The sequence below is a fragment of the Pelodiscus sinensis genome, chromosome 6, assembly GCF_052426305.1.
Source record: "Pelodiscus sinensis isolate ZL-2025 chromosome 6, ASM5242630v1, whole genome shotgun sequence".
NCBI classification, from domain to species: domain Eukaryota; kingdom Metazoa; phylum Chordata; order Testudines; family Trionychidae; genus Pelodiscus; species Pelodiscus sinensis.
The window spans coordinates 131250451-131278327 of NC_143057.1; the positions used below are offsets into that span (position 1 = coordinate 131250451).

The following is a 27877-nucleotide window of genomic DNA, read 5'->3' on the forward strand; positions in this document are numbered from 1 at the left end:
ATCCAGGGACGGGAAGCCACAGAGCCACGGGCGAGCGCCCACCGCCGCTGCTCCCAGGGGGCGACATGCCAGACCCGGAGAGCGCCCAGCCCCGTGGCTCTGGAACACGGTGCGGGCATGGCCCGGGCTCACGGCCTCCCTTGCAGAAGAGCAACGTGTGTGCATGTGCGCGTGGATATGTGTGCACGTTTGCACAGATGCACGTGGCCATGTGTGTGTGGACACGTGTGCATGTGGACACGCATGGACACGTGTGAATGGATGTGCGTGCATGTGGCCGTGTGTGCGTGTGCACGTGGTTCTTCCTCTCTCCCTGTTTCCTTCTCTCCATCCCTCCTCCTGGTTTGCACCCCACCCGCCCACAAGGAGAAGGCCGGAGCCTGCACACCTGCCTGCTCTATGCCACCTGCACAGCTCGGGAACGCCGGCCTGGCCCAGCCCAGCCACCAGGGGCCAGGACCAACATCCACAGGCCTTGCCAAGAACACTCAGGCCACGGGGCCCGGCCCACGACCCAGCAGCCAGGAGGCCCGGCAGCCAGGCGGCCCGGCGGCCAGGAGCCAGGCGGCCCGGAGCCAGGGGGCCCGGCCCACAGCCCAGCGGCGAGGAGCCAGGGGGCCCGGCGGCCAGGAGCCAGGCGGCCCGGAGCCAGGGGACCCGGCGGCCAGGAGCCAGGCGGCCAGGAGCCAGGCGGCCCGGAGCCAGGGGGCCTGGTGGCCAGGAGCCAGGCGGCCCGGAGCCAGGGGACCCGGCGGCCAGGAGCCAGGCGGCCCGGAGCCAGGGGACCCGGCGGCCAGGAGGCCCGGCCCACGGCCCAGCGGCCAGGAGCCAGGGGGCCCGGCGGCCAGGAGGCCCGGCCCACGGCCCAGTGGCCAGGAGCCAGGGGGCCCGGCGGCCAGGAGGCCCGGCCCATGGCCCAGCGGCCAGGAGCCAGGCGGCCCGGAGCCAGGGGACCCGGCGGCCAGGAGGCCCGGCCCACGGCCCAGCGGCCAGGAGCCAGGCGGCCCGGCGGCCAGGAGGCCCGGCCCACGGCCCAGCGGCCAGGAGCCAGGGGGCCCGGCGGCCAGGAGCCAGGCGGCCCGGAGCCAGGGGGCCCGGCCCACAGCCCAGCGGCGAGGAGCCAGGGGGCCCGGCGGCCAGGAGGCCCGGCCCATGGCCCAGCGGCCAGGAGCCAGGCGGCCCGGCGGCCAGGAGCCAGGCGGCCCGGAGCCAGGGGACCCGGCGGCCAGGAGCCAGGCGGCCCGGAGCCAGGGGACCCGGCGGCCAGGAGGCCCGGCCCACGGCCCAGCGGCCAGGAGCCAGGCGGCCCGGCGGCCAGGAGGCCCGGCCCACGGCCCAGCGGCCAGGAGCCAGGGGGCCCGGCAGCCAGGAGCCAGGCGGCCCGGAGCCAGGGGCCCCGGGCCCACAGCCCAGCGGCGAGGAGCCAGGGGGCCCCGGCGGCCAGGAGGCCCGCCCATGGCCCAGCGGCCAGGAGCCAGGCGGCCCGGCGGCCAGGAGCCAGGCGGCCCGGAGCCAGGGGACCCGGCGGCCAGGAGCCAGGCGGCCCGGAGCCAGGCGGCCCGGCGGCCAGGAGGCCCGGCCCACGGCCCAGCGGCCAGGAGCCAGGGGGCCCGGCTTGCACAGGCAGGCCCCGCCCACTTACCAGCGTGTAGCCGAGCTCCACCCCGAAGGTCTCCCTGGCTCGCTGGATCGCTGGGTCTGGAAGTGCTGGTATTCGGGGTTCTGGGGCTCGTGGTAGGTGATCACCAGCACCGTCTGCAAGGCAAAGCACAGGGCCTGGCCTCCGTCCCAGCAGCAAATACCCCAGCCGGCCAGGCCGTCAGCACACGGGGATTCTCTGGAACACCTCTGCAGCTGTGTGCCTCAGTTTCCCCGTGTGCTGCAGTGTCAGCCCGTGGGCAGATGGGGCTGGTGCTCTCTGCAGAGGTCCCAGCTGTCTGGGGCTGCGCTCTGGAGAACAGAGGGACCCCCCCCCCCAGGCCGCTGATCCCTAGAACCAGCGACACCGCAGGGCCAGGCAGCGTCCGCCCGGCTGGAGAACAGTGGCTGGGGCCGGGGGGCTCGGTGCACCCTCTCCCTGGGGCCCAGCGCGCTCAGAGGGGCGGGGCTCGGGGCTCACCCAGGATTTCCTGCGCCGTGCGCCCCCCACCCGCCTGCCCGCCCACGCCGGGTCCGGTGCCCGCGCTGGCTCAGCACCCTGCGAGGGGGGACACACTGCTCCCCAGGACTGAATAAGCCTCCCGGGCGCTGCCCCCTGGGACTCGCTGGTGGCAGGAGCAGGAGGGGTGGGGGCGTGTGCTACTCCAGCCTGGCTGGGCCCGGGGGGGGCGTGTGCTACTGCAGCCTGGCTGGGCCCGGGGGGGGGTGTGCACTGCAGCCTGGCTGGGCCCGGGGGGGGCGTGTGCTACTGCAGCCTGGCTGGGCCCGGGGGGGGGGGGTGCTGCACGTGCCTGGCTGGCCCGGGGGGGGGGGGGGTTGCTGCAGCCTGGCTGGGCCCGGGGGGGGCGTGTGCTACTGCAGCCTGGCTGGGCCCGGGGGGGGGCGTGTGCTACTGCAGCCTGGCTGGGCCCGGGGGGGGGGTGTTACTGCGCCTGGCTGGGCCCGGGGGGGGCGTGTGCTACTGCAGCCTGGCTGGGCCCGGGGGGGCGCCTGGCATTTGCAGCCTGCTGGGCCTGGGGGGGGGGGGGGGTGTGCTACTCCGGCCTGGCTGGGCCCGGGGGGGCGTGTGCTACTCCAGCCTGGCTGGGCCCGGGGGGGGCGTGGCTGCAGCCTGGCTGGGCCCGGGGGGGGGGGGTGTTACCTCAGCCTGGCTGGGCCCTGGGGGGCGCGTGCTACTGCAGCCTGGCTGGGCCCGGGGGGGGGGGCGTGTGCTACTGCAGCCTGGCTGGGCCCGGGGGGGGGTGTGCACTGCAGCCTGGCTGGGCCCGGGGGGCGTGTGCACTGCAGCCTGGCTGGCCTGGGGGGGGCGTGCTACTGCACCTGGCTGGGCCTGGGGGGGGGGGTGTGCTACCTGTGCCTGGCTGGGCCCGGGGGGCGTGTGCTACTGCAGCCTGGCTGGGCCCGGGGGGGGCTGGAGCAGCCTGGCTGGGCCTGGGGGGGGGCACTGGCCTGGCTGGGCCCGGGGGGGGGGGCCGGCTCGGGCCTGGCTGGGCCCGGGGGGGGGGGGCACTGCCTGGCTGGGCCCTGGGGGGGGGCGTGTGCTACTGCAGCCTGGCTGGGCCCGGGGGGGGGGGGCCCATCTGCCTGGCTGGGCCCGGGGGGGGTGCTACTCCAGCCTGGCTGGGCCCGGGGGGGGGGCGGTGCCACTCAGCCTGGCTGGGCCCGGGGGGGGGGGCGTGTGCTACTGCAGCCTGGCTGGGCCCGGGGGGGGGCGTGTGCTACTGCAGCCTGGCTGGGCCCGGGGGGGGCCGTGTGCTACTGCAGCCTGGCTGGGCCCGGGGGGGTGTGGGGGCACTGCAGCCTGGCTGGGCCCGGGGGGCGTGTGCTACTGCAGCCTGGCTGGGCCGGGGGGCGGGGCACTGCAGCCTGGCTGGGCCCGGGGGGGGCGTGTGCTACTGCAGCCTGGCTGGGCCCGGGGGGGGGCGTGTGCTACTGCAGCCTGGCTGGGCCCGGGGGGCGTGTGCTACTGCAGCCTGGCTGGGCCCGGGGGGGGGGGCGGGCACTCCAGCCTGGCTGGGCCCGGGGCGTGCTACTGCAGCCTGGCTGGGCCCGGGGGGCGTGTGCTACTGCAGCCTGGCTGGGCCCGGGGGGGGTGCGCACTCAGCCTGGCTGGGCCCGGGGGGGGGGTGACCTACTCCAGCCTGGCTGGGCCCGGGGGGGGGGGGGTGCTACTCCAGCCTGGCTGGGCCCGGGGGGGGGGCCCCTACTCCAGCCTGGCTGGGCCCGGGGGGGGGGGGGGGGGGGGGGGGGGGGCCCTACTCCAGCCCGGCTGGGCCCGGGGGGGGGCTACTCCAGCCCGGCTGGGCCCGGGGGGGGGGGGGGCCTACTCAGCCCGGCTGGGCCCGGGGGGGGGGGGGCTACTCCAGCCTGGCGGGCCCGGGGGGGCCCTACTCCAGCCTGGCTGGGCCCGGGGGGGGCCCACTCCAGCCCGGCTGGGCCCGGGGGCCCTACTCCAGCCCGGCTGGGCCCGGGGGGGGGGGGGGTTACTCCAGCCTGGCTGGGCCATGTGACCCTGGGGGCCCTGCCCGCTGCGCTGGGTGACTCAGGACAGCGGGGCTCCCTGCCGGGCCACCCCCCGCACACGGAACGAGGCCGCGGGGAGCGGGCGGCCAGGAATCGGGGCGGGGGCGCAGAGCGAGGCCTGGCCCCGATCCGGGCAGGCGGGTCTGTGTCCGGCCCCGGCCAGCGCCGCCCGCTCAGCAACTTCGCCCCCCTTTTATTCCTTCAACAAAATTCTCCCGGGGGCACCTCTGGCCCATGAGAGTCGCGCAGGCTGCAGGGTCCATGCACGTGCCAGGAATAGTGCTACGGCGGGTGTCACACATGGGGGACAGAGCTAAAGAGGGCCTCGCGCGCCGGGGGACAGGGCCACGGGGGGGCCTCGCGCGCCGGGGGACAGGGCCACGGGGGGGGGCCTCGCGCGCCGGGGGACAGGGCCACGGGGGGGGGCCTCGCGCGCCGGGGGGACAGGGCCACGGGGGGGGCCTCGCGCGCCGGGGGACAGGGCCACGGGGGGGGGCCCGCGCGCCAGGGGACAGGGCCACGGGGGGGGGGCCTCGCGCGCCGGGGGACAGGGCCACGGGGGGGGCCTCGCGCGCCGGGGGACAGGGCCACGGGGGGGGCCTCGCGCGCCGGGGGACAGGGCCACGGGGGGGGCCTCGCGCGCCGGGGGACAGGGCCACGGGGGGGCCCCGCGCGCCGGGGGACAGGGCCACGGGGGGGCCTCGCGCGCCGGGGGACAGGGCCACGGGGGGGGGCCTCGCGCGCCGGGGGACAGGGCCACGGGGGGGGCCCGCGCGCCGGGGGACAGGGCCACGGGGGGGGGGGGCCTCGCGCGCCGGGGGACCCGGCCACGGGGGGGCCTCGCGCGCCGGGGGACCCGGCCACGGGGGGGGGGGGGGCCTCGCGCGCCGGGGGACCCGGCCACGGGGGGGCCTCGCGCGCCGGGGGACAGGGCCACGGGGGGGGGGGGGCCTCGCGCGCCGGGGGACAGGGCCACGGGGGGGGGCCCGCCGCGCCGGGGACAGGGCCGGGGGGGGGCCTCGCGCGCCGGGGGCCTCGCGCACCGGGGGACCCGGCCACGGGGGGGGGGCCTCGCGTGCCGGGGGACAGGGCCACGGGGGGGGGCCTCGCGCGCCGGGGGACAGGGCCACGGGGGGCCCCGCCGCCGGGGGACCCGGCCACGGGGGCCTCGCGCGCCGGGGGACCCGGCCACGGGGGGGGGCCTCGCGCGTCGGGGGACACGGCCATGGGGGCCCCGTGGCGCCGGGGGACACGGCCACGGGGGGGGCCTCGCGCGCCGGCACACGCCACGGGGGGGGCCTCGCGCGGGGGGACCCGGCCACGGGGGGGGCCTCGCGCGCCGGGGGACAGGGCTGCAGGGACCTGCTCCAGGCAGGAGGCGGGGGCAGGGCCAAGGGCCCCTGGGGGCAATCTCCATTTCTCTGGCCCGTGTGGAGCGCCCGGCTGGGCCCTGCAGACCCGCCCCGGCTCCCACCGTGCGCCGGAAGCAGCTGGCGCCGCAGCAGCGCCTCATGGGGAGCCGGGACGGGCACCCAAAGGCCCCGCTCTGGATCTGGGGGCCGTGTGCGGGGCCGGGCCGGCTGGGTACCTGGAAGGCCTGGCGCAGGGCCCCGTCCTGACTCTGCCCGTCCTGCCAGGGCCTGGCGCCGGCTCGCAGGCTCTCCCCGAACACGTCCACGTAGAAGAAGACGTAGTCACCGTCCGTCATGCTCTCCCGCTGGGCCGCCCGCATGATCCGGTGCAGCATCGCCAGGGGGCCGCAGATGTAGATCACTGTGGGGAAACACGGGGCAGCTTCAGTCCCTGGGGGAGGAGATGGGGGGTCGGGGCGATGCTGGGGGGCAGCGCCGGGCGGGGGCGGGGCGGTGGGGGGCAGCGCCGGGCGGGGGCGGGGGCGGTGCTGGGGGGCAGCGCCGGGCGGGGGCGGGGCGGTGCTGGGGGCAGCGCCGGGCGGGGGCGGGGCGGGGCGGTGCTGGGGGGCAGCACCGGGCAGGGGGTGGGGCGGTGCTGGGGGCAGCGCCGGGCGGGGGCGGGGCGGTGCTGGGGGCAGCGCCGGGCGGGGGTCGGGGCGATGCTGGGGGGCAGTGCCAGGTGGGGGTCGGGGCGATGCTGGGGGACAGCGCCAGGTGGGGGGGGCGGCGCTGGGGGCAGCGCCGGGCGGGGGTGGGGCGGTGCTGGGGGCAGCGCCGGGTGGGGGCGGGGGCGGTGCTGGGGGGCAGTGCCGGGGGTGGGGGCGGGGCAGTGCTGGGGGCAGCGCCAGGTGGAGGGTGGGGGCGCTGGGGGGCGGCGCCGGGCAGGGGGTGGGGCGGTGCTGGGGGCAGCGCCGGGTGGGGGCGGGGCGGTGCTGGGGGCAGCGCCGGGCAGGGGCGGGGCGGGGGCAGCGGGGGCAGGCCGGGGTGGGGCGGGGCGGGGGCTGGGGGGCAGTGCCAGGTGGGGGTCGGGGCGATGCTGGGGGGCAGTGCCAGGTGGGGGTCGGGGCGATGCTGGGGGCAGCGCCAGGTGGAGGGTGGGCGGCGCTGGGGGCAGCGCCGGGCGGGGGGTGGGGCGGTGCTGGGGGCAGCGCCGGGCGGGGGGTGGGGCGGTGCTGGGGGCAGCACCGGGTGGGCCGCAGAGCTCCCACTGTCCCCCGGCTCCAACGGGCACAGCTGGGTTCAAGTGCCACCTCCCCTTGGACCCGGCGAACCCGCCGCTCCCCGTGGAACACGTGGCTGGAGCCCAGAGTCTGCCCAGCCCCGGCCGAGCCCACGTCCCACGTCGCCGGCTCCCGGGCTCTCTCTCCTTGCCGGGGTGAGTTGAGGAGGTTCCCTGCCAACCCGGCCTGCTGCATCTGGCAACCACGCGCCCCACAGAAAGCCTCAGCGTCCGCCGGCCCGGCCCCCTCCCCCGCGGGCGCCCCGCCAGACCGGCCCCTCCCCCGCGGGCGCCCCGCCAGACCGGCCCCTCCCCCGCGGGCGCCCCACCCCCGTGCACTAGGGATGGTAAGGACTAGTTACTGGACAGTCAGTCGACTAGTCGATTTTCCCCGCCCCTCCTCGCTGCCTCTAGCGCCGCGTGTCCCACGTTTATTCGGCCACGGGACCCTTTGGAACTCGGAAGAATTTGCAGGACCCCTGAGAACAGTCTGACCCGTGGATTGGGGAAGGAGAGCGCACGGACGGGAGGATAATAATAAACAAGGGCGTGAGCGTGTCACGTGATCCGCGCCTGAGAGCGAGGGCGGGATTGACGGGGTAACGAGCAGGCGCCCCGACGACTGACTGCGCGCGGCGCTGAGCAGCGACTCCCGCGTGGCTCGGGTGTGGCACAGCGACACTCACGTGGCAAACACGCGGAAATTGTTTTCAATACAACTCGGAAAGGCTTCGATTGAATGATTATTTTTTAACCCATGAAATGTTCTTGCAATGGAATTCCGCTTGCGGTGCCGGGGCTCCGGGAACACCGCCCGGGAAACACTGCTCTGTCCGACAGAGGCAGCAAGGCGGGGGGGGATTCAAAGCAGCAGCGCCGCACGCCTGGGCCCGGGATCAGCTGGGCGCGTTTCAAAGGGGCAGCTCCCTGGAGCCCGGGATCAGCTGGGCGCGTTTCAAAGGGGCAGCTCCCTGGAGCCCGGGGTCAGCTGGGCGCGTTTCAAAGGGGCAGCTCCCTGGAGCCCGGGATCAGCTGGGCGCGTTTCAAAGGGACAGCTCCCTGGAGCCCGGGGTCAGCTGGGCGCGTTTCAAAGGGGCAGCTCCCTGGAGCCCGGGATCAGCTGGGCGCGTTTCAAAGGGGCAGCAGCTCCCTGGAGCCCGGGATCAGCTGGGCGCGTTTCAAAGGGGCAGCTCCCTGGAGCCCGGGATCAGCTGGGCGCGTTTCAAAGGGGCAGCTCCCTGGAGCCCGGGGTCAGCTGGGCGCGTTTCAAAGGGGCAGCCCTGGAGCCCGGGGTCAGCTGGGCGCGTTTCAAAGGGGCAGCCTGGAGCCCGGGGTCAGCTGGGCGCGTTTCAAAGGGGCAGCTCCCTGGAGCCCGGGGTCAGCTGGGGCGCTGCCGGGCAGCTCCCTGGAGCCCGGGGTCAGCTGGGCGCGTTTCAAAGGGGCAGCTCCCTGGAGCCCGGGGTCAGCTGGGCGCGTTTCAAAGGGGCAGCTCCCTGGAGCCCGGGGTCAGCTGGGCGCGTTTCAAAGGGGCAGCTCCCTGGAGCCCGGGGTCCGCTGGGCGCGTTTCAAAGGGGCAGCTCCCTGGAGCCCGGGGTCAGCTGGGCGCGTTTCAAAGGGGCAGCTCCCTGGAGCCCGGGGTCAGCTGGGCGCGTTTCAAAGGGGCAGCTCCCTGGAGCCCGGGGCCAGCTGGGCGCGTTTCAAAGGGGCAGCTCCCTGGAGCCCGGGGTCAGCTGGGCGCGTTTCAAAGGGGCAGCCCCCTGGAGCCCGGGGTCAGCTGGGCGCGCAAGCCTGGGGGCAAGCAGCTCCCTGGAGCCCGGGGTCAGCGGGGGACTCTGACTCACTCAAGTCCCTCGCTAGCCTGCGCTTCTGCTGTGAAACGTACAAGAGCCAGCTGGGGCCTTCGTACATTTCACAGGGGGAATGCGGAAGGGCCTTGTGACAGCGCGTGGGGAGCCCGACCCTGCACCCCAGAGGGGACTCTGCCAGCCAGTAGCATAGACATGGGCTGATTGCTTCTCCGAGATCCAGCCCAGCGCAGGCTTCATGTAGGCCCTAGTGCCCTGGGGGGCGGGGTCACAGGCCCCTGAACCCCGTACTGGCTTTTAGTCTCCTTCCTCCGTGCTTCCCCACGCTCCGACTGCCCCGCCCCAGGCCCCGCCCCCAGCCAGGTGGCATCTCCGCCTCCCTCCCTTGTCTCTCTTCCCTGCCCAGGCTGGGACTAGGTGTCTGGGCCAGTAACATGTGGGCGAGTCAGTGGGAAGTGCACCCAGGTGGGGACAGCGGGTTACAGAGCAGACAGCCCCCCCCCCCCGGCGTCCCAGGGCTTTCGACGAGTCGACGGAAATTCCATCCACCAGGCGACTAGTCAATTAACCGATATTTAACATCCTCACTCTGCACCCACATCCACCCAACGGTGCACCCTCCGCACCCCACCCCCGCACGATGCCCACCTCTTTATGGCTGACCTTGCACGTTTCCTCAGGTCTCCCCCAGCCCCTGTCCTCTACCTACGCTACGGTGGTGACACCTGCGCCGCACGGACCCGCGGGGACCCTGGAAGAATTCCACAGGGATTTCAACAACTTCCAGCAAGCTCAGCCTGACCAGTCCACACGAGAGACCCACGTCCCTTGACCCTCCAGTACAAGTGCACAATCGACTCATTTCCACCACCTGTACCGGAAACCTGCCGACCTACACGCCTCCATCCCCGACACATTCCTCAATCTATTGTACACTGCCAGGCCCCACGGTACAACCGGATTGCCCCAGTCCCACGCAGAGACAAACTCCCACAGGATCTCTGGCGAGCATTCCTCACCCGGAAATACCCACCCGGAGACGTGAAAAACATCCACGGAGCCAAAAACGTACCCAGACAGGAACTACTCCAAGAGAAACCAACAGAATCCCCCCAGCCACAAGTCAACCCCCCCAGGCATTATCCACAATCCACAGCCTGTCCTGGAAACCACCCCCCGCTCTCACAGGCCTTGGGGGACAGGCCAGTCCTCCCCACAGACACCCCCAACCTCAGACTGCCCAGCACCCACGCACCATGCGCATCCAGGACCCCAACTGCAACCAGCCCCTCTGCCCACACAGCTACACACGAGACAGCACCACAGGACACAAGCACATCAACGGCTCCTTTAACTGCCCATCCACCAGCGTGCTCCGTGCCAAGGCCCCGCGGCCTCGGATACTCAGGAATGACCTAGAGAAAGGGGTGAGCAGTGTGACGTAGTGGGGATACCTGGCTGGTTTCTATGCTGCTGGCTCTGGGGTAACCCCCACTGGCTGCCGTGGGTACCACGATCCAGCAAAACAGGATGAGTCACTATGCAAACCAGTGGCCAGACATCCCCCATGGAGAGGAACAAAGGAAGGTGACTGCTGCCCTGGCTGGGGGGCAGGGCTGGAAGTGAGTGAGTTGGTTGCTGTCTGGGAGCATGGAGGAGACAGCCTAGGGGAAGGGGCTGGAGTTTAGGGCCCAGTCTCCCCCATCTCAAGGGGGCCTGAGGCATCCTAGCCCAGCTCTGTGACCAGATTCCATCTGTGCTGTGCTGTATCCTGGAGAGGTAATAAACTTCCTCTATTCCACCGGCTGGTGCAGTCTGTTTGTGCCATTTCGGGGTGCAGGAGACGGGGACCCCCCAACGCGCCATCACAGCAGCGAGGTGGCAACATTTGCAGATGAAACCAAACTGCTCAAGGAAGTTAAGACCAAAGCAGCCTGAGAAGAGATTTCCCCAAACTCAGGGTCTGTCTACACTACCCTCCCAGTTCGAACTAGCGGGGGTAATGTAGGCATACCGCACTAGCAAATGAAGCCCGGGATTTGAATTTCCAAGGCTTCATTTGCATAAGCGGGGAGCCGCCATTTTTAAATCCCTCAGTTTCGAACCCCGTGCAGCGCGGCTACACGGGGCTTGAACTAGGTAGTTTGAACTAGGCTTCCTATTCCGAACTACCGTTACTCCTCATTCTCAAGGAAGTGGGGGTGCACCCGCACTTGCCCACCGACGTGCTGATGCGGAATGACCTAGAGGAGTGGCCCCATGAATCCCAGCGGGCTCTAGTCACCACCCGGAGCCAGAGCCAGCGAGGGGCTGACAACCTGGGTCCAGGGAAGGACTCGCGGCAGCGTCCTCAGGGTCCCATCCCAGTGGACACGGGGTCCAGCCAGGGCAAAGGTGGGGGACAGGTCCCGATCCCTGCCTCAGCAGCTGAATTCCAGGCTGAGGTGCAGGCAGACCCCTCCTTGCAGAGGCTGAGGGACCAGGCTGGCCTCCGTGCAGCTCAGCCCCGGGGGAGAGGTGGCCAGGAGAGATTCCTGCGGGAGCGTGGACTCCTGTTCCGGGAATGGCTTCCCCCAGGAAGGTGAGGGCATGGGGGGGTCCAGCGGCAGCTGGTCGTCCCCCAAAAGTATCGCCTCAAGCTGCTGTATTTGGCCCACGACGTCCCCGTTGGGGGCCACCGGGGGATCCGGAGCACCCGGCTGAGGCTGCTCCAGCACTTCTATTGGCCAGGAATCTTTACAGCCGTGCAGCGGTACTGCCGGTCCTGTGACTCCTGCCAGAGGGGCGGGAAGGCCCAAGACAGGAGGAAAGCAGCTTGGGGGTCCCTACCCCAGATAGAGGACCCTCTGGGTTTCCTGAGAGAGTTATGGGAGGGGAAGACCTCCTTGGATGGAGCATCGGGGGTGGAAGCCGCCCTGGCTGTCCAGAGAAGGCTCACTGGGCTCATGGCCCCGGCCCGAGAGACCCTGGCCAGAGATCAAGGCCAGCGGAAGGGTGGGTGTGACCCCCAAGGACAGGCCTGTGCCAGTCGCCCTGGAGCGGGGTGGCGAGTGGACAGAGGGAACCAGCTCATGTGGGGCCTCGCCACGGCCGGCCCGAGTCAAGGGGAGCGCCCAAGTCCCCAGGGCGGGTTCCCACACAGAGGACCCGAACTTCCCTAGGTCATGAGCGGAGTGACCCTGCTCAGTTCGCTCTCGGAGGGGGGAGAACTGTGACGCAGTGGGGGTACCTGGCTGGCTTCTATGCTGCTGGCTCTGGGGGGAACCCCCACTGGCTGCCGTTGGTACCACAGCCCAGAAGGACAGGCCATGAGCCATTATGCAAAGGGTCTCTCAACAGGTCTGACCAGCCACCCCCCATGGAGAGGAACAAAGGAAGGGGGATGCTGCCCTGGCTGGGGGGCAGGGCTGGAGGAGGGTGAGTTAGTTTCTGTCTGGGAGGATGGAGGAAGCAGCCTCAGCAACAGGCTGGGGGGTTTAGAAGCCGAGACCCCCCCCATATCAAGGGGGCTGAGGCATCCTAGGCCTGCCCTGGAACCAGATGACATCTGTGCTGTGCTGTATCCTGGTGAAGCAATAAACTCCTCTGTTCTACTGGCTGGGGGAGTCTGTTCGTGCCATTTTGGGGGTGCAGGAGATGGGGGACCCCCAACGCGCCGTCACAGCTTGTGGTGCCCGTGCTCCACCAATATCTGGAACTGGAGCTGGTCCTGACCCCGCGCGCGTCCTCCCAGCCCGGCCCCAGAGCGCCTCTCCCCCGTCCCTGGACCCTGGACCCTGGACCCTGGACCCGTCCCTGCCGTGCGCAACCTTCCCTGAGCTCCCCCTGTCTGGCTGCTGCTGCCGCCCTGCGCAGCGTGCTCAAACCAGTGGGTGGGGAGACGCCCGGACGTGACATAACGTCACAGCCCCGGATTTTAAACTTGCTGGGCGCTGTGTTGCGCCGCCGCATGGCTGAGTTGCGGCTTCGGAGTCCGGGGACAGAGCACAGACTCTGGCCCCACAAAGTGGAAGGCAGAAGGGGGAGAGAGGGAGGAGAGGGGGAGGGGAGGGGAAGGAAGAGAAAGGGGAAGGGCTGGGAGAGGGAGGTGCTTGTGCGGAGGCGGAGGGGAAGCGGAAGGCACCGAAGGGACAGGGTAGAGAAGAGACAAATGCCAGGGGGCCAAGCGCAGACAGTGAGGAAAAGGGCAGGAGGGGAGGTGTCAGTGGCAGGGGGACAGGGTGATGCTGGGAGGGGAGAGGGGAAGGGCATTGGGGGCTAGAGGGGTGAGGGGAGGTGCTGGGGAGAAGGCTTGAAAGAAGGGGTGGGCATGAAGAAGGCTGGGATGGAACAAGGCATGTGAGAGGGCACAGGGGCAGGAGGGGAATGGGGGCAGAGGGTGGTGAGGGGTGGGCATCAGGGAGAAATGGAGGAAAGGGGGCAGGGGCAGTGAGGGAAGGGGGAGGCACCAGGAGGGTGCAGGGGGTAAGGGAAGGTGCAGGTGCCGGGGGATTCTGGGCAGACACCTGCCCAGGGGAGGGACCAGCACCAGAGGAGAGAGGCAGGGCAGGTGTGCAGAGGGAGGTGTTAGAAGAGGGGATGAGGAGGGTAGCTCACCTGATCAGAGTGGGGCTACTGGAGAGTGGGCACAGGGGGAGAGAAGGGCTGGTGGAGGGGGGCAGGCTGCAGGAGGGCTGAGGGCAGTGAGAAGGCAGGAGTCAGGACAGCAGAGGAGGGTGCGGAGTCGGGGGCAGCAGGCACCAGGGGAGCTGACGTGGCGGCAGAGGGAAAAGGTAGAGGGTTACAAATATTTATCAATAACGTGGGTGGCACATCCAAACAAGCCACATGAACTCAGGACTGGTGCACGACACAAAATTCAGTTTGCTCACGTGAGGAAACTCTCAGGCTACGTCCACACTGGTTGTTTCTTGTGCAAGAACACGTCCACTCCTCCACGTGCGAGCTGGGCTTTGCACAAGAGCATCTATGGCAGTGTGGACACTCTCTTGCCCAAGAACGTGCCGATGGCCATTTTAGCCATAGGGGTTTCTTGCTCAAGAAATTCCTGTTGCCTGTCCACACTGGCCTCTTGCGCAAGAACAGTTGCTCAAAAGGGCTTATCCCTGAGCGGGAGCATCGTCGTTCTGGGGCAAGAAGCCCTGATTTCATACATGAGAACGTCAGTGCACTGGCAAGAACACACGGCCAGTGGAGACAGGCAGCACATTTCTGCGCAAGAGCGGCCGCTTTGGCGCAAGATCACGCCAGTGTAGACACAGCCAAGGGGAGGGAGGGAGGCAGGGGCAGGGAATCAGCACCTGGCTCAGCATGTCTGCATGGCTTGGGGGAAGGTGCAGGGAAATGGAGCTCAGCTGGGTTGCAGAGTGGGGAGGTCTGGGGGCTGGGCTGGGCAGTGGGGGGGTTGGGGGGGTGGTGTGTGTGTGTGTGTGTGTGTGTGTGTGTGTGTGTGTGTGTGTGTGTGTGTGTGTAGCTCAGTTTGGCTGCAGGAGGAGGGAGGTGCCGGGAACCGGGGCTAGACTCAAGGGGGAGGACAGGGAATCGGCTCTTGGCTCAGCAGTTTTGAGGGGCTTGCAAACGGGGCTCAGCTGTGCTGTGGGGGAGGCAGGCAGGGGACCAGTGCAGGGCTCAGCTGGGCTGAGGTGGATGGGGGAGGGCACACAGCTCAGCTGGGCTGGGAGGGGCTGCAGGGAACTGGTGCTGCTCCCTTGGATTGTGGGGGTGGTTTTGGGGGGAAGTGCAGGGAGCCAGCGGGGGTGGGCAGCTCTGTTGGGTTGCAGGGGATAGAGGTGCAAAGAAGCCTAGTGGGGAAGGGGGGACCAGGAGCCCTGAAATGACCTCCCTGGTCCAAAAATTCCTCATCTGGGACCAGTCAGGTCTAGAGGTGCCAGATCAGGGAGGTCCAACTCCCACCCAAGTCCCCTCCTCGCCCCCTCCCTCATAGCCAGACACCCTACATCCAGCCTGCTTCTGCACCCTGCCTATCTGGTCTGCACCCTGCCCAGACCTTGTCCCCTTCCGCCCCCCAGCTCCCTCCCAGATCCTGCACCCCCTCCCTGTCCCGCTCCTTGGCAGCCCTGCCAGCCACCCTAGCACCGCCCTGGCCCCAGCACCCTGCCTCACACCCCAGGACTCAGCACCACCCTGGCCCTGGCCCCAGCCCCAGCACCCTGCCATCCACCCTAGCACCGCCCTGGCCCCAGCACCTTGCCTCACACCCCAGGACTCAGCACCACCCTGGCCCTGGCCCCAGCCCCAGCACCCTGCCATCCACGCTAGCACCCAGCAGCACCCTGTTCCTTGTCCCAGCACCCTGCCAGTCACCCTAGTGCCCAGCAGGACCATGTCCCTGACCCCAGCACCCTGCCACCTGCCTGTCCCAGCACCCTGCCCCAGCACCCTGCCACCTGAGCCAGCATCCTTCCACCCAACAGCACCCTCTCCCCAGCCCCAGTACCCACTAGCACTCTGTCCCCTACCCCCACCAGCACATTTGGGACCACATTAGTGAGGCTTGGGGGTTTGGGGAGGAGCTTTTTTTTGTTTTTTTTGCATCTCACTTGTGTGGCCCTAACTGACTTTTCTGTGGGTCAGTGACCTTTGACTCAAAACAGGTTCCTCCCCCTCTCCCAGATAAAGACAATGCTAAACCTTTTGAGTTTGACAGAATATTTTATTTAAAAATGAAGCCCCCAATTGGGACCAAACCCCCATTTCACTGCAACATCATAACACTCCTGCACCACCTGACCCCAAACCTGAGCCTGTCATACACTGGAACCCCCGTCCTGAGCCTCTTACACCCCCACACTCCTGCACCCCCACAGCCTCAGTCTTCTGCCACAACGTTCCTCCACCATCCACCCATCACAGATCTGTGTCCTGAGCCCATCATACTCACAAACTTCTTGCCCTGAGTCCCTCACATATCCAGCCCAAACTCCTGCACTCTCATATCCACAAGCCCTGGCTTGCTCAGCACCCCAACCTTCCTCCTGAACCCAACACTCCCCAGCCTAGAGCTCCCTCCCTGAGTCAACAGCCCTTTCTCCTGCATCCAAATTCCCTCCCGGAGCTTGTACTTCTCACCCCTTCCCACCCCCAAATCCCTCATTCCCACCCCACACCTCACTCACTAGGTTGAGACAGGCATAAGGGCTGGGGGTAGCAAGTGATGGAGAGGAGGGGACCAGAGCGGATGAGGCCTCATAGAAGGGAGATGGGGGTGTCTTGGGGAAGGAATGGGAATTTCATGAACTGTGGGTCCCTTTCTCCTCCCCCACCCCACTCCCACTCCCACCCTTTTTTTGTTTTTTTGTTTGACAAGCCTAGGGGTTCCTCGACCAAATTTTGAAAAGCTGAAAAGGTTCCTCGGCCAAATCCAATTGGGAAACACTGAACTAGACAGTGCTGGGTCCTGCCATGGGGTCAGGGACTGGACTCGATCGCTCAGGGCCCTGCCAGTCCTAGTGATCCGTGATTCTATGAAATGTCAAGTAATGCCCATTGGGAAACAGAATCCCAACTCGACAGACAACACGATGGGGACGAATTCAGCTCCAACTACTCAGGAGAGATCTCGGAGTCGCTGTGGAGCGTTCTCTGCAAACATCCGCTGCGCAGCGGCCGCCACAAAAGCAAACAGAACGTTAAGAATCATTATAAAAGGGACAGAGAACAAGACAGAGAATATCTCCCTGCCTCTGCATAAAACCCTGGGACGCCCACGTCTGGAATCCTGTGCACAGATGTGGTCTCATGTCAAAAAGGATCTCTTGGCATTGGAAAGGTTCAGAAAAGGGCAACAAAACTGATGAGGGGTTTGGAACAGGGCCCGTATGAAGAGAGATTAAAGAGACGGGGACTTTTCAGCTTAAAAAGAGGCGACTAAGGGGGATCTGGCCGAGGTCTATAAAATCATGACTGGTGTGGAAAAAGTGAATAAGGAAACGTTTATTTATACCCACAATATAAGAACAAGGGGTCAGCAAATGAAATGAACAGGCAGCAGGTTTAAAACAAACCAAAGGAAGTTTTTCTTCACTCAGCGTACAGTCAACCTGTGGAACTCCTGCCGGAGGATGTGTGGCTAGACGTAGTGGGGTACTTGCTGGATGTGGTGACCTCTGCTGTTCACAAGACCCAGCAGGGGAAACCTCACTAGGCCATATGGTTGCCAAACTTGTTGAACCAGTGGCTGACACCCCCATGGAGAGGAACAAAGGAGCAGGAATGCTGCCCTGGCTGGGGGCAGGGCTGGAAGGGAGTTAGTTGGCTGCTGGCGGTTCCCAGGGAGGATGGAGGAGACAGCCTAGGAGAGGAGCTGGAGTTTGGGGCCCAGTCTCCCCCAACTCAAGGGGGCCTGAGGCATCCAGCCCAGCTCTGTGACCAGACTACATCTGTGCTGTGCTGCATCCTGGAGAGGCACAACTCTCTGGTTCCACCGGCTGGTGCAGTCTGTTTGTGCCATTTCAGTGCAGGAGACGGGGAACTCTAACGCGCCGTCACAGTGGTGAAGGCTGCAGACTGAACAGGGTTCAAAAAAGAGCTAGATAGGTTCCTGGAGGGTAGGTCCATCGATGGCTGTGAGCCAGGCTGGGTAGGGATGGGGTCCCTGGCCTCTGTTTGTCTGGAGGTGGGTGACAGAAGGATCACGTGAGGATTCCCCTGGCAGATCCCTCCCTGGGGCACCTGGCGCTGGCCATTTTTTTTTTTTTTTTTTTTTTTTTTTTTTTTTTTTTTTGGGGGGGGGGGGTGGTGGCAGACGGGGACCCTGGCTGGATGGGCCGTTGGTCTGACCCAGTCTGGCCGCTCTCATGCTCCTTTATTGGCCAATCTGGACAGTCCCTCCGGGGCCAATCCCACGAACCAAACGCAGGTGCCCAGGACCGAACTGCGTCTCCATGGTGTTTGAGTCCTAGCACAAAGGAGACACTGGCTGGCCGGGCGGCTGCCTGCCAGCCCCACGGACTGGGGACGGGCGCACCGCGCACCACCCCCCCCCCCCCCCCCTGCAGCTGGCGTCCCGAGACTGACTATTCCTTCCTCGTCTGTCCGAGCGCCGCACAGTGGGGACGGGCGCACTGCGCACCACCCCTGCAGCTGGCGTGGCACCGAGACTGACTATTCCTTCCCTCTCTGTCCGAGCGCCACACAGCGGGGACGGGCGCACTGCGCACCACCCCTGCAGCTGGCGTGGCACCGAGACTGACTATTCCTTCCCCCTCTGCCGGCCGGGCCCCACCCCGCTGAGTGTGGTGTGGGCCCGTAACAGCCCCTCCTTGGGGAAGCTCGTGACACGTTTGTTCCTCTCCAGGGGCCGCAGGACTGTTCTGTGCCGCAGGCCAGGGGCAGGTGCAGCCGGCGGAGGAGGGGGGAGGGCTCTCGGTGCTTCAAGGCCGGTTGGGCCCGGTGCTGCCGCGGGCAGTAGCGCTCGGTACCCGCGGCTGCAGGGGCAGCAGCTGGAGGCCTCTCCCGAGGGCCCAGCTCAGCACAGCCCAGGGCGCAGCTAATGGTGCCCAGCACCAGAGCAGGGTGACTCCCCGCTGCTCCCCCAGGGCCCCCTGCTTTGGGGTTTGGCGCTTTTGTTCTGACGGGGGGGCAGTTTTCAGAAACTCCGACAGTCGGCAACCCTCGCACCTCCCCCATCTGTGAGGAAGTGGGGATGTTGTTAATGGTCTGACTACTGTGCGTGCCTCAGTTTCCCTCACCTAGCCAGGGGGCAGGTAAGGGGGAATCGCTGCAGAGGGCCCTGCAGGGCAGGTGGGCCTGCGAGCGGCTGCCAGGCGCAGACAGTGGCCGATGCTCAGGCCCTGGCAGCCGGGGCCACCCATGAGACCCAGCCGGGCTGCAGGACAAAGAGAAGTGGGGCCAGGGACGGACTGGCCTCCGGCTGGCGGAGCAGCGGGGGAGGGGGAGCAGGGGCGGACGCTGGAGCCGAAAGCTGGAAGGCGCGGAAGCCGAGCCAGCTCCGTGCTCTGGGGGTATGTGCTGAGGGGAGCCCAGAGCCTGAAGGGGGTGGAGGGCAGTGCAGGGGGGTTCATGGCCAGGGGGGGGGGGGCAGTGCAGGGGGGTTCATGGCCGGGTGGGGGGCAGTGCAGGGGGGTTCATGGCTGGGTGGGGGGCAGGGGGATTCATGGGGGTGGGGGGCAGCAGGGTTCATGGCCGGGTGGGGGGCAGTGCAGGGGGATTCATGGCCGGGTGGGGGGCAGTGCAGGGGGGTTCATGGCTGGTGGGGGGCAGTGCAGGGGGGTTCATGGCCGGGTGGGGGGCAGTGCAGGGGGGTTCATGGCCGGGTGGGGGGCAGTGCAGGGGGTTCATGGCTGGGGGGGCAGTGCAGGGGGGTTCATGGCCAGGTGGGGGGCAGTGCAGGGGGGTTCATGGCTGGGGGGCAGTGCAGGGGGTTCATGGCCAGGTGGGGGGCAGTGCAGGGGGGTTCATGGCCAGGTGGGGGCAGTGCAGGGGGGTTCATGGCCGGGTGGGGGGGCAGTGCAGGGGGTTCATGGCCGGGTGGGGGCAGCAGGGGTTAGTGGCCAGCGATAGCACGGCGCGCACCGCTGACCTCCTGACCAGTGTACAGCGGCTGCCCCGGCCCCAGAAGCAGCTGCACAGGGTGGGGGAGGGAAGCCCTGAGCCCCATGGGGTGAGGGGGAAGCAGGCGGCCTCGGGTAACTGACCAGGGCCCCGTGGATTGGACGTGCGGCCCCCTGAGCCCCCCATCTCCACCCACAGCACGGCCGTCCAGCGCCTCCCGGCCCCTCAGCCGACTGCTCTGCCTGCAGCCACCCGGAGCCACATGGATCCGGGCTCCTGCTCCGGCACGGGAACGTGGCTGGGCTGCTCTAGCCACATCCTGGCCCAGTGCGACTGGCAGCCACACGGACTGTGCGCGCAGACGCAACAAGGTACCACGTGACTCTTCTCCAAGTACCCAAGGAATATGCAAATTCAGTACAATCCACATGCAAACACTCCCGTGCCGGTCCGCAAGCAGCTTTGGAAGGCGGTTGCGGGTCCTTGGTGTGAAAGGTCAGGAGCCACCGGGAACCGGAACACGCCCGCCGGAAGCCCCGCCCGCCAGCACTGGGGTGTGAAACGGCGCAGCAACGACTGACTCTCGTACCCTGGCATCGGAGTGCCCCGACGAGCCGACAGGGCGCCTGCGCGGACTCCGCACTGTCTACACAGGCTCAGCGAGCTGGGCTAACTGTGATGACACCCCGGCCGAGAGACCCGGCGCCAGCACAAACCGCCCGAGGCCCCCGCCTGCCTGGGGGAGCGTCGATCGCCCGAGAGCCCACTCGTCAGAGTGTTACAGGTGGAAGGAACAGCCCCGACACGGAAATAAACGCTTTTCAGTCCCGTGCTAACTCCGGGATGAACGTCCCAACCAACTGGTCTGGAGCACGCAGACACAAGCAGGGAGCTGGGGGCCCCGAGCAAGGCGCGGCTGCGCCCATCCGTCGGCGCAGCAGCCGCCTGCGGGCGCGACCAGACCGACTGCCGGGTCGCTGCGCTTGGCTGTGCAGACTGACGGCCATCCTGGCTCCATAGGAGCGCCAAGCGCAAAAGAAGGATCAGTCTTGCCTTGAATGTGCTTGGAGCTCTGCAGTTTAACGGCCAAACTCACAAAACCCCGTGCTAGCGCCGGCCGCCGCGCCCCCCGAGCCCTGCGCTGCCCCAGAGATCGGACTGACAGCGGAACCCAAATGTTCCTGCCGGGCTGCAGCATGGGGCCCTAGGCACCCCCTCGCCCTAAGCCCTTCCTGGGCCACCCTACCTCAGCGCAAACAGGCTGGGCCAGGCCTGACTCCAAGCAGCCAGCGAGTGCTCGGCGTTCTAGCCAGTGGCTCGCAACCTTTCCCTTCCCGAGGCAGCTGGCTTGGGCAACCGAGGCAGCGAGTGCCCCTTCTCCTTCACCGCAGGGCTGCCGATTGTCCTACCCCCAGACGCCGTCCCGGCCAGGCAGGCTCTGCTCCCGCGCCACGCGGCCTAGAACATGCGGGGGAAGGCTGAACCCGGAGCAGCACTGTGATCGGCTGCAGAGGGAGCGCCCGGCTCCCACAGTCAGTGCGGGTGCAGTCAGCAGGCACCCCTCACGCAGCCAGTGCGGTGACGGCGAGGGAAAGCGGACGGACGCCAGCCGCATCTGGCGCCCTGCACAGGGCACCGCACAGAACGCACTCACGCCCCACAGACCCCCTGGGGCGCAGGCTGCCCAAGGCCTCCCTAGGCCACAGTACAAACCGCACCCCACCCCCACCCCCCAGCACAACAAGCTGTTAGTGCCAGGCTGGGCTGGCAGCAGGCCCTGCCGGGGGCCCAGAGGCTGGCGTCCTTAGAAGCGAGGGATGGGGAGAGCGAGGAGCAATGGGCCCATGGCAGGGGCAGGTCTAGGGTGGAGATTCCCCGGCGGTGGGAAGCGCTGAGGGTCTCCCGAGGATTCTGCTCAGACCAATTCCTCTGCCAGCCCTCTCCCCCACCCTCCAGCCAGCCCCCTCCCCCCACCTCCCAGCCAGCTGCCCCCCGCCCCCTCTGCCAGCCCTCCCCCCACGTCCAGCCAGCTTCCCCCCGCCCCTCCGCCAGCCCTCCTCCCACCTCTGCAGCCAGCTGCCCCCACCCCTCTGCCAGCCCTCCTTCCCCACCCCCTCCGCCAGCCCCCTCCCTCCACCTCTGCAGCCAGCTCCCCGCCCCCTCCGCCAGCCCCTCCCTCCCACCCCTCCACAGCCAGCTTCCCGCCTCCTCCGCTAGCCCCTCTCCCCACGTCTGCAGCCAGCTTCCCGCCCTCCGCCGCCTCCCTCCCCACCTCTGCAGCCAGCTCCCCGCCCCTCCGCCAGCCCCCTCCCCCACACTTTCAGCCAGCTCCCCCGCCCTCCGCCAGCCCCCCGCCTAGCCCCCTCCCCCATCTCGCAGCCAGCTGCCCCCGCCCCCTCCGCGAGCCCCCTTCCCCCCACCTCTGCAGCCAGCCCCCCGCCCCCCGCAGCCAGCCTCCCTCCCCACCTCTGCAGCTAGTTCGGAGCTCCCGCCAGCCCAGGGCCTTCCCTCCAGGGAAGCTCCCCACACAGGCCCTGGCTGCTCTGTGGCCTCTGTGTGGGGCAGAGGAGCGCTGGGCAGCCTGCTGGAGAGCCACCCCTTGGCTGGGGGCCCCGGCGCCCGCGGGGCAGAGCCTGGCACAGGCCAAAGCACCCAGGCTCCACGCGGGGGGTGGGGACGGCCGTGTGGGGGTTTGTGCAGTGCAGCGGCAGGAATGTGCAGGTCTCTGGATCCCGGCCCCCGCGCCGCCCAGAGCTAATTGGAAACAGAGCGGCTGCCCTGCCCGCCGGCTCCAGCCCCCCCCCCGCCCGCGCGCCCCGCACCCGCTCTACCACGCGGCCCGGCTCCCTCTGCCCACCCCGCCGCGCACCCGGCCCTCTGCCCGCGGCCCGCCCCCGCCCGCGCCCAACCCGGCCCTGCCCACGGCCTCCTCGCTGCAATCCCCGCTCAAGGCTTCCCGCACTCCGTCTCTACCATGCTCCAGCCCCCCGCTTCATGGCTTGGCATCTGCTCCTGTTCATGCTCCAGCCTTCTATCTGGCTTCAGAGATCTGTCTTGCCTGCTCCAGCCCCCGCTGAAGCTTGAATCTGCTCCTGTTTACGGTTCGTTCCCGCATCATGTATCCTCACATAGCTTCAGATCTGGCTTGTTCATGCTCCAGTTTTCTGGCTTCATATTTTGATCTGTTTTGATGACGTCTGGCTCCTGGTTATGTTTTGATCATTTCTGCTCCATTTGTCTGCTCTATTAGGACTTCTATTTCATATTAAGATCTATAGTTTTGGTATCTGCTCCAGCTCTCATTTCATATTTCAGATCGGCTCTGTCTACGCTCCAGCTCCCCACTGGCTTCAGATCTGCTCCTGTCTATGTGTCTAGCCCTCATTATTTGACCTGTTCTCCTTGGTTATGATGGGTTCGTCTTGATCATAGACTCCTTTGGCTTGCTTCTGAGACTCCGCTTGGCTCCCCGCGGCTCCAGCCCCCCGCCCGCCGCCCCGCACCCGGCCCTGCCCACGGCCCGCCCCGGCCGCGCCGCCCCGCACCCGCCCTCTGCCCACGTCCGGCCCCGCTGCAACCCCCGCCCGCGCCCTGCACCCGGCCCTGCCCACGGCCCGCCCCCCCGCTGCAACCCCCCGCCCCGCGCCTGCACCCGGCCCTGCCCACGGCCCGGCCCCCTGGCTGCAACCCCCCCGCCCCGCGCCCGCACCCAGCCCCGCCCACGTCCCTCCGCCGCAACCCCCCGCCCCGCGCCCCCGCCAACTCCGTCCTGCCCATGGCTCCTCCGCTGCAACCCCCGCCTGCACCCCACACCCAGCCCTGCCCACGGCCCGGCCCCCCCGCTGCAACCCCCGCCTGCACCCCACACCCAGCCCTGCCCATGGCCTGGCCCACCCCCACCCCACCGCCCTCGCTGCACCACTCCACCTCACCCCTGCACCTGGCCTCTCCGCGACCCCCCCCACCCAGCCCTGCCTGCGGCTCTCTCTCTCTCTCTCTCTCTCTGGCTGCAATCCCCCCAGGCCGTAGGGCAGAGAGCCCAGCATTGAGCAAGCGGCAGCAGGAATGTCACAGGCAGCTGTGGCCAAAACCCTGCACACACTGCCCACGCCCCGCAGCGCGGGGAGGGACGGGAGCCAGGCGCAGCGGGACGGGGAGACGCCAGACCCTGGTAGCAAACCCACCCGCCCGGCCGAGAGCCTGGGCCACACTGCTCCTCCCCGCCCCGGCCGAGAGCCCGGGCCACACTGCTCCCCTCCCCCGCCCGGCCGAGAGCCTGGGCCACACTGCTCCCCCCTCCCCCGCCTGGCCGAGAGCCTGGGCCACACCGCCCCCCCTCCCCCGCCCGGCCGAGAGCCTGGGCCACACTGCTCCCCCTCCCCCGCCCGGCCGAGAGCCGGAAGCCACACTGCTCCCCTCCCCGCCTGGCCGAGAGCCTGGGCCACACTGCTCCCCCCCCGCCCCGGGGACCCCAGACCCACAGCACAACCCCCGGGGAGGCACCTGTGTCAGGCTTGAGCCAAACCGCCCCGCCAGGCCTGACCCCATGGGGACAGCACCGGCCCTGGCGAGAGCCTGGGGCAAGGGCAGCCCAGCCACAAGGCAGGTGGAGCCGGCCCGGGCTGCTCCCAGTGAGCATGGGACTGACTCCCCACTGTAGCACCCCAGGCCTGATGGCCCTGCTGCTGGGGGAGACGCACCCACCTGCTCTGCCTCCCTGGCCTTCCAGCCAGAGCCCAGCAAGGAACTCCAGCCTGGGGACACAGGGTCAAGTGGCCTGGGGACACGGGGCCAAGCGGCCTCAGGGGACAGGCAGGGGGGGCCAAGCGGCCTGGGACACGGGGGCCAGCTGCCCGGGGACACAGGGGCTGCCGGCCTGGGGGACACGGGGGCAGGGGGCAAAGCGGCTCCGGGACATGGGGCAAGCGGCTCCTGGGACACGGGGCAGGGGGTGCGGTGCTGCCCGGGGACACAGGGCCAAGCGGCTCCGGGGACACGGGGCAGGGGGCAAAGCGACCTGGGGACACGGGGCAGGGGCAAGGGGTTCGGGGACACGGGGCTGGCGGCCCAGGAACAAGGAGCAGGGGCCAAGCGGCCCGGGGACACGGGGCGGGGCGGCCCGGGGGACACGGGGGCTGCCCGGTGGACACGGGGCAGAGGGGCCGTGGCGCTGCCCGGGGACACGGGGCAGGGGGGCCAAGCGGGGCTCGGGGATGGGCAGGGGGGCCAGCGGCTCTGGGGACACTGGGGCAGGGGACCGCTGTGCCTGGGGACATTGCGGGCAGGGGGACGGCGTTCGGGGACATGGGCAGGGGGGCTGCCGGGCTCGGGGACACGGGGCAGAGCGGGGCCAAGCGGGCTCGGGGACACGGGGGCAGGGGGCCAAGTTAAGCCTGGGAGCACGGGGCAGGGGGCTGATTTGCCTGGGACACGGGGCAGGGGACCAAGCAGCTCGGGGACACGGGGCAGGGGCTGCTCTCCTGAACCCTAACCCCAGCCCACGCCTCAGCCCCAGCGCTTCCTCCAGGCTGTTTCAGGCCCAGGAGCCAAGCAGAGGCCTGCGGGCCCCACAAGGCGCTCACCAGCCTGGGCGCCGCTGACACATCTGCCTGGGCCACGCGTCCCCAGGAACCGAGGGAGCCCAGGTCTTCGGGCGTCTCCCCACCCCTAGCGCGGCTGGGACCAGGCTGGCTGCTGCCACCTGTACAAAGCACTCCAGCATGTCTGGAGCAGGGACCCCTCCCTGCGCCCGCCCGTGACCCTCCCACCCCCGCCTCTGCCTGGCCCAGCAGCTGCCTGTTGCGAGCCCCAGAGCCCCGCCCTGCCTCCGGGCTGCGCTCAGGGATGCGAGGCCCTGAGGACCAGGTCACGGCAGCCCCGGGCCCGGGCCCCTTCTCCCAGCAGGCGGGCAGGGAGCCATGCGAGTCCCCGAGGGCCCCGCCCCGCAGCCCCGCCGGCTCCACAGCCCCGGCCCCCTGCCCGTCCTAATGACACAGCGTCTCAGAATCCATTAGCCAGCAGCCGCCTCCGGAATCAATAACCCCTTCTCATCAACAAGGAGCCGCCTCGGGCTGCCCTTGGGCTCCAGCTACCTGCAACCCCTCCATTTCCGCCGCGCCAGCACCCCGGCAGGGCGGCCCCTCCTGGGCCGGGATCCCAGCTCCCTCCATCTGCCGGGAAAGCCAGGGGCCCCTCTGCGGCTCCAGCCCGCTGCCCCTCGGAAGCCCGGCCCGGCCCAGCGGCGTGTGCCCGACCGGCTCTGCCCCGCCCCACCTGCCAGGGCTCGCTCCGAGCCAAACACCCACCGGGGCCACGGCCTTGCCTCCATCGCCCGCCCTCGCCCGGGGTCTCTGCAGCCGCCCGGCCCCCAGGAGCCCAGCGCCCGCCGCCCAGAGCCCAGGTGCGGGGGTGACACGCGCTCTCCAGAGCCAGGAGCTGCGGGCCCAGGCCAGGCTGCAGCGCTCGTGGGGGCGGGGGGGCTGCAGGTCAGTCACCGGCAAGTTCCTTCCCTGGCCGGACCCGCCGGGGCGCTCTCCGCCTGCTCACTACCCGGCGGGGGCCGCGACCCCCCGCCCCACAGCCGCCCTCGCGGCGAGTCCCGGGCCCGGGCCCGGTGTTCCCCGCCCAGCGCCGCGGGAGTTCATCCGCCCGGGGCCTGATGGGAGCTGGGGGGCGAGTTCCAGGGCGCGGGCTCCGGGCGAATCCCCTGGGCCGGCAGCGAGGCTCCTCCGCGCCGGAGACGTCTTCTGCGCGGATACCCAGCCCGATTTCCAAAGAGCTGCGCGCCCTGAGAGCCCACCCAGAGAGCAACACGGGGGTGCCGCCCCGAGTCCGCCCCCTCGCCCCCCCGCGCTGCCCCCATCCCCGCGCGCAGACCCTCCGCCCCTCCGCGCTGCCCCCATCCCCGCGCAGACCCCGCCCCCCTCCGCGCTGCCCCCATCCCCGCGCGCCGCCCTCGCCCCCTCCGCGCCGCCCCCGCCCTCGCCCCCTCCGCGCTGCTCCCCGTCCCCGCGCGCAGACCCTCCGCCCCTCCGCGCTGCCCCCTGCCCCTCCGCGCCGCCCCCGTCCCCGCGCGCAGACCTCGCCCTCCGCGCTGCGCCTCGTCCTCACCGCGGCCGCTGCCGCGCAGGAAGTGCACGGCGCCGTCGGCGCCGCCCTCCTCGGGCGCGAGACCTGGGAGCCCACGGTGAGGTTGGGCGCTCTCCTGCAGCGCCTGGAACACGCCTCGATGGTGAAGCAGTAGGCCGGCCGTCCGTGCGGTGGTCCGCGAGCAGCGCGGCGCGCGCTCCAGTTGAAGCGCGCGTGCAGCTGCGCTACGAAAGCGCCCAGCTGGGGGCGCGGAGGGCCTGGTGCGCGTCGGTGCCGTAGTGCTCCTGCTTGCGGCTGAAGCCCGCGGTCACCGCGCCCGCCGACAGAGCGGCAGGCGCCAGTGAGGCGAAGCGGCCCACGGAGGCGGCGGGTAGACGCAGCCTGGCCCGAAGAGCACGTCGGGGTCGTGGCAGAGCCGCAGGTCCACGGCGTTGAGGGGCGCCACGTACTCGGAGCAGGCGCCCTCCAGCTCGGAGCTGCGGAAGTGGAGCCGCGGCGGCCGGGCGGGCGAGGCAGCAGCGGGGGCTCCCCGCGCCCAGTGCCTTAGCGCCAGCCCGATGGCGGGGCCCACGCGCGGCCAGGCCCACGCGCAGCTCACGCGCCCGGGCAGCACCACGGCCAGGCTCAGGCCCGCCGCGGTTCGCGCCCTCGGGCCGCGCGCCGGCGGTGGCGCGGCAGAGCGCGGCCAGGAGCAGCAGCGCCATGGGGCGGCCCGGCGGGCTCCGGCTGGCTCCCGACTGCGCCGCGCTCCCGGGCGAGGCGCCTCCCGGCCCCGGCCCCGGCCCCGGCCCGCTGCCCTGCGCCTCCCTCCGGACGTGACCGGTGCGCTGCGCCCGCGTGCGCCCAGCGCCCCCGCCGCCCGCAGGCCGCGGCGCGGGCGGCGGCGGGATCGGGGGCCGCCGAGCGCTGCTCCCGGGCCCTGGCGGTCCCGGAGGCCGAGCGCCCGTCCTCCCTTCGGGGGCCAGAGTCCAGGGCCCGGGGGAGGACACCCCCACACGCTGCCTGGCCCCTGCCAGCCTGCGGGCGCTGGGAGGAGCCGTGGCCCATGGGTCTCCTGCGGGCAGCCTGTCCGGTGGCCCCTCCACAGCACCCTCCCGCTCGGCTCCCCAGGAACCCAGGCCGCCTGCTGCTCCCAGGCCCAGGGCACAGCTGGGACCTCCCCCAACCAGCTGCTGGCCCATGTGCTTTAGGGTGGCTGGCACGGGAGTGCGCTGGGGCAGGTGGGGGGCCTGAGATGGGGCTGGAGAGGCTCTCCGCTGATGGGGGTGGGGGTCCAGCCTGCTCCCTGTGCACTTGGCCAGGAGGTCTCCTGGTGCCTGGGTCTGCAGAGAAGCTGAGCAGTCCCTTCTCCGCTGCGAGAAGCCGTGGCGCTGGCCGGTGGGCGCGAACAGGCACAGGGATCTACAGAGCTGCTCCCCCGGGGCAGGCCACGGAGCTGCGCCTCCAAGGCTCTTTCTGTGTGCCGGCTGCAGCCTCAGGCCTGGCAGTGGCGGCGGTGGGCTGCCGGGGCGCAGGGCCCACAGCCGGGGGGCCTAGCACGGCTCCCCGGCACAGAACAAGCTGGGCTCTCCTGGGCCAGGGCGCTGCTGGCGAGCTCCCGCCCGGGGGGCAGCGTCCGGCAGGCTGGGGAGTGCTGC

General features: G+C 69.9%; 1 protein-coding gene across 1 annotated transcript in view; it reads right to left on the bottom strand.

Moving 5' to 3' along the window:
• Positions 1 to 27052, bottom strand: part of NPR2 (natriuretic peptide receptor 2) — a 54916-nt gene extending 27864 nt beyond the window's left edge. Inside the window, 8 exon segments of the mRNA XM_089779547.1 lie at positions 1643 to 1692; positions 1695 to 1755; positions 5771 to 5955; positions 26262 to 26321; positions 26324 to 26500; positions 26503 to 26610; positions 26613 to 26878; positions 26880 to 27052. Coding sequence (XP_089635673.1) covers positions 1643 to 1692; positions 1695 to 1755; positions 5771 to 5955; positions 26262 to 26321; positions 26324 to 26500; positions 26503 to 26610; positions 26613 to 26878; positions 26880 to 26944 — 972 coding nt within the window. The 5' untranslated portion in view covers positions 26945 to 27052.
• Between the last annotated feature and the right edge of the window lie 825 nt (positions 27053 to 27877).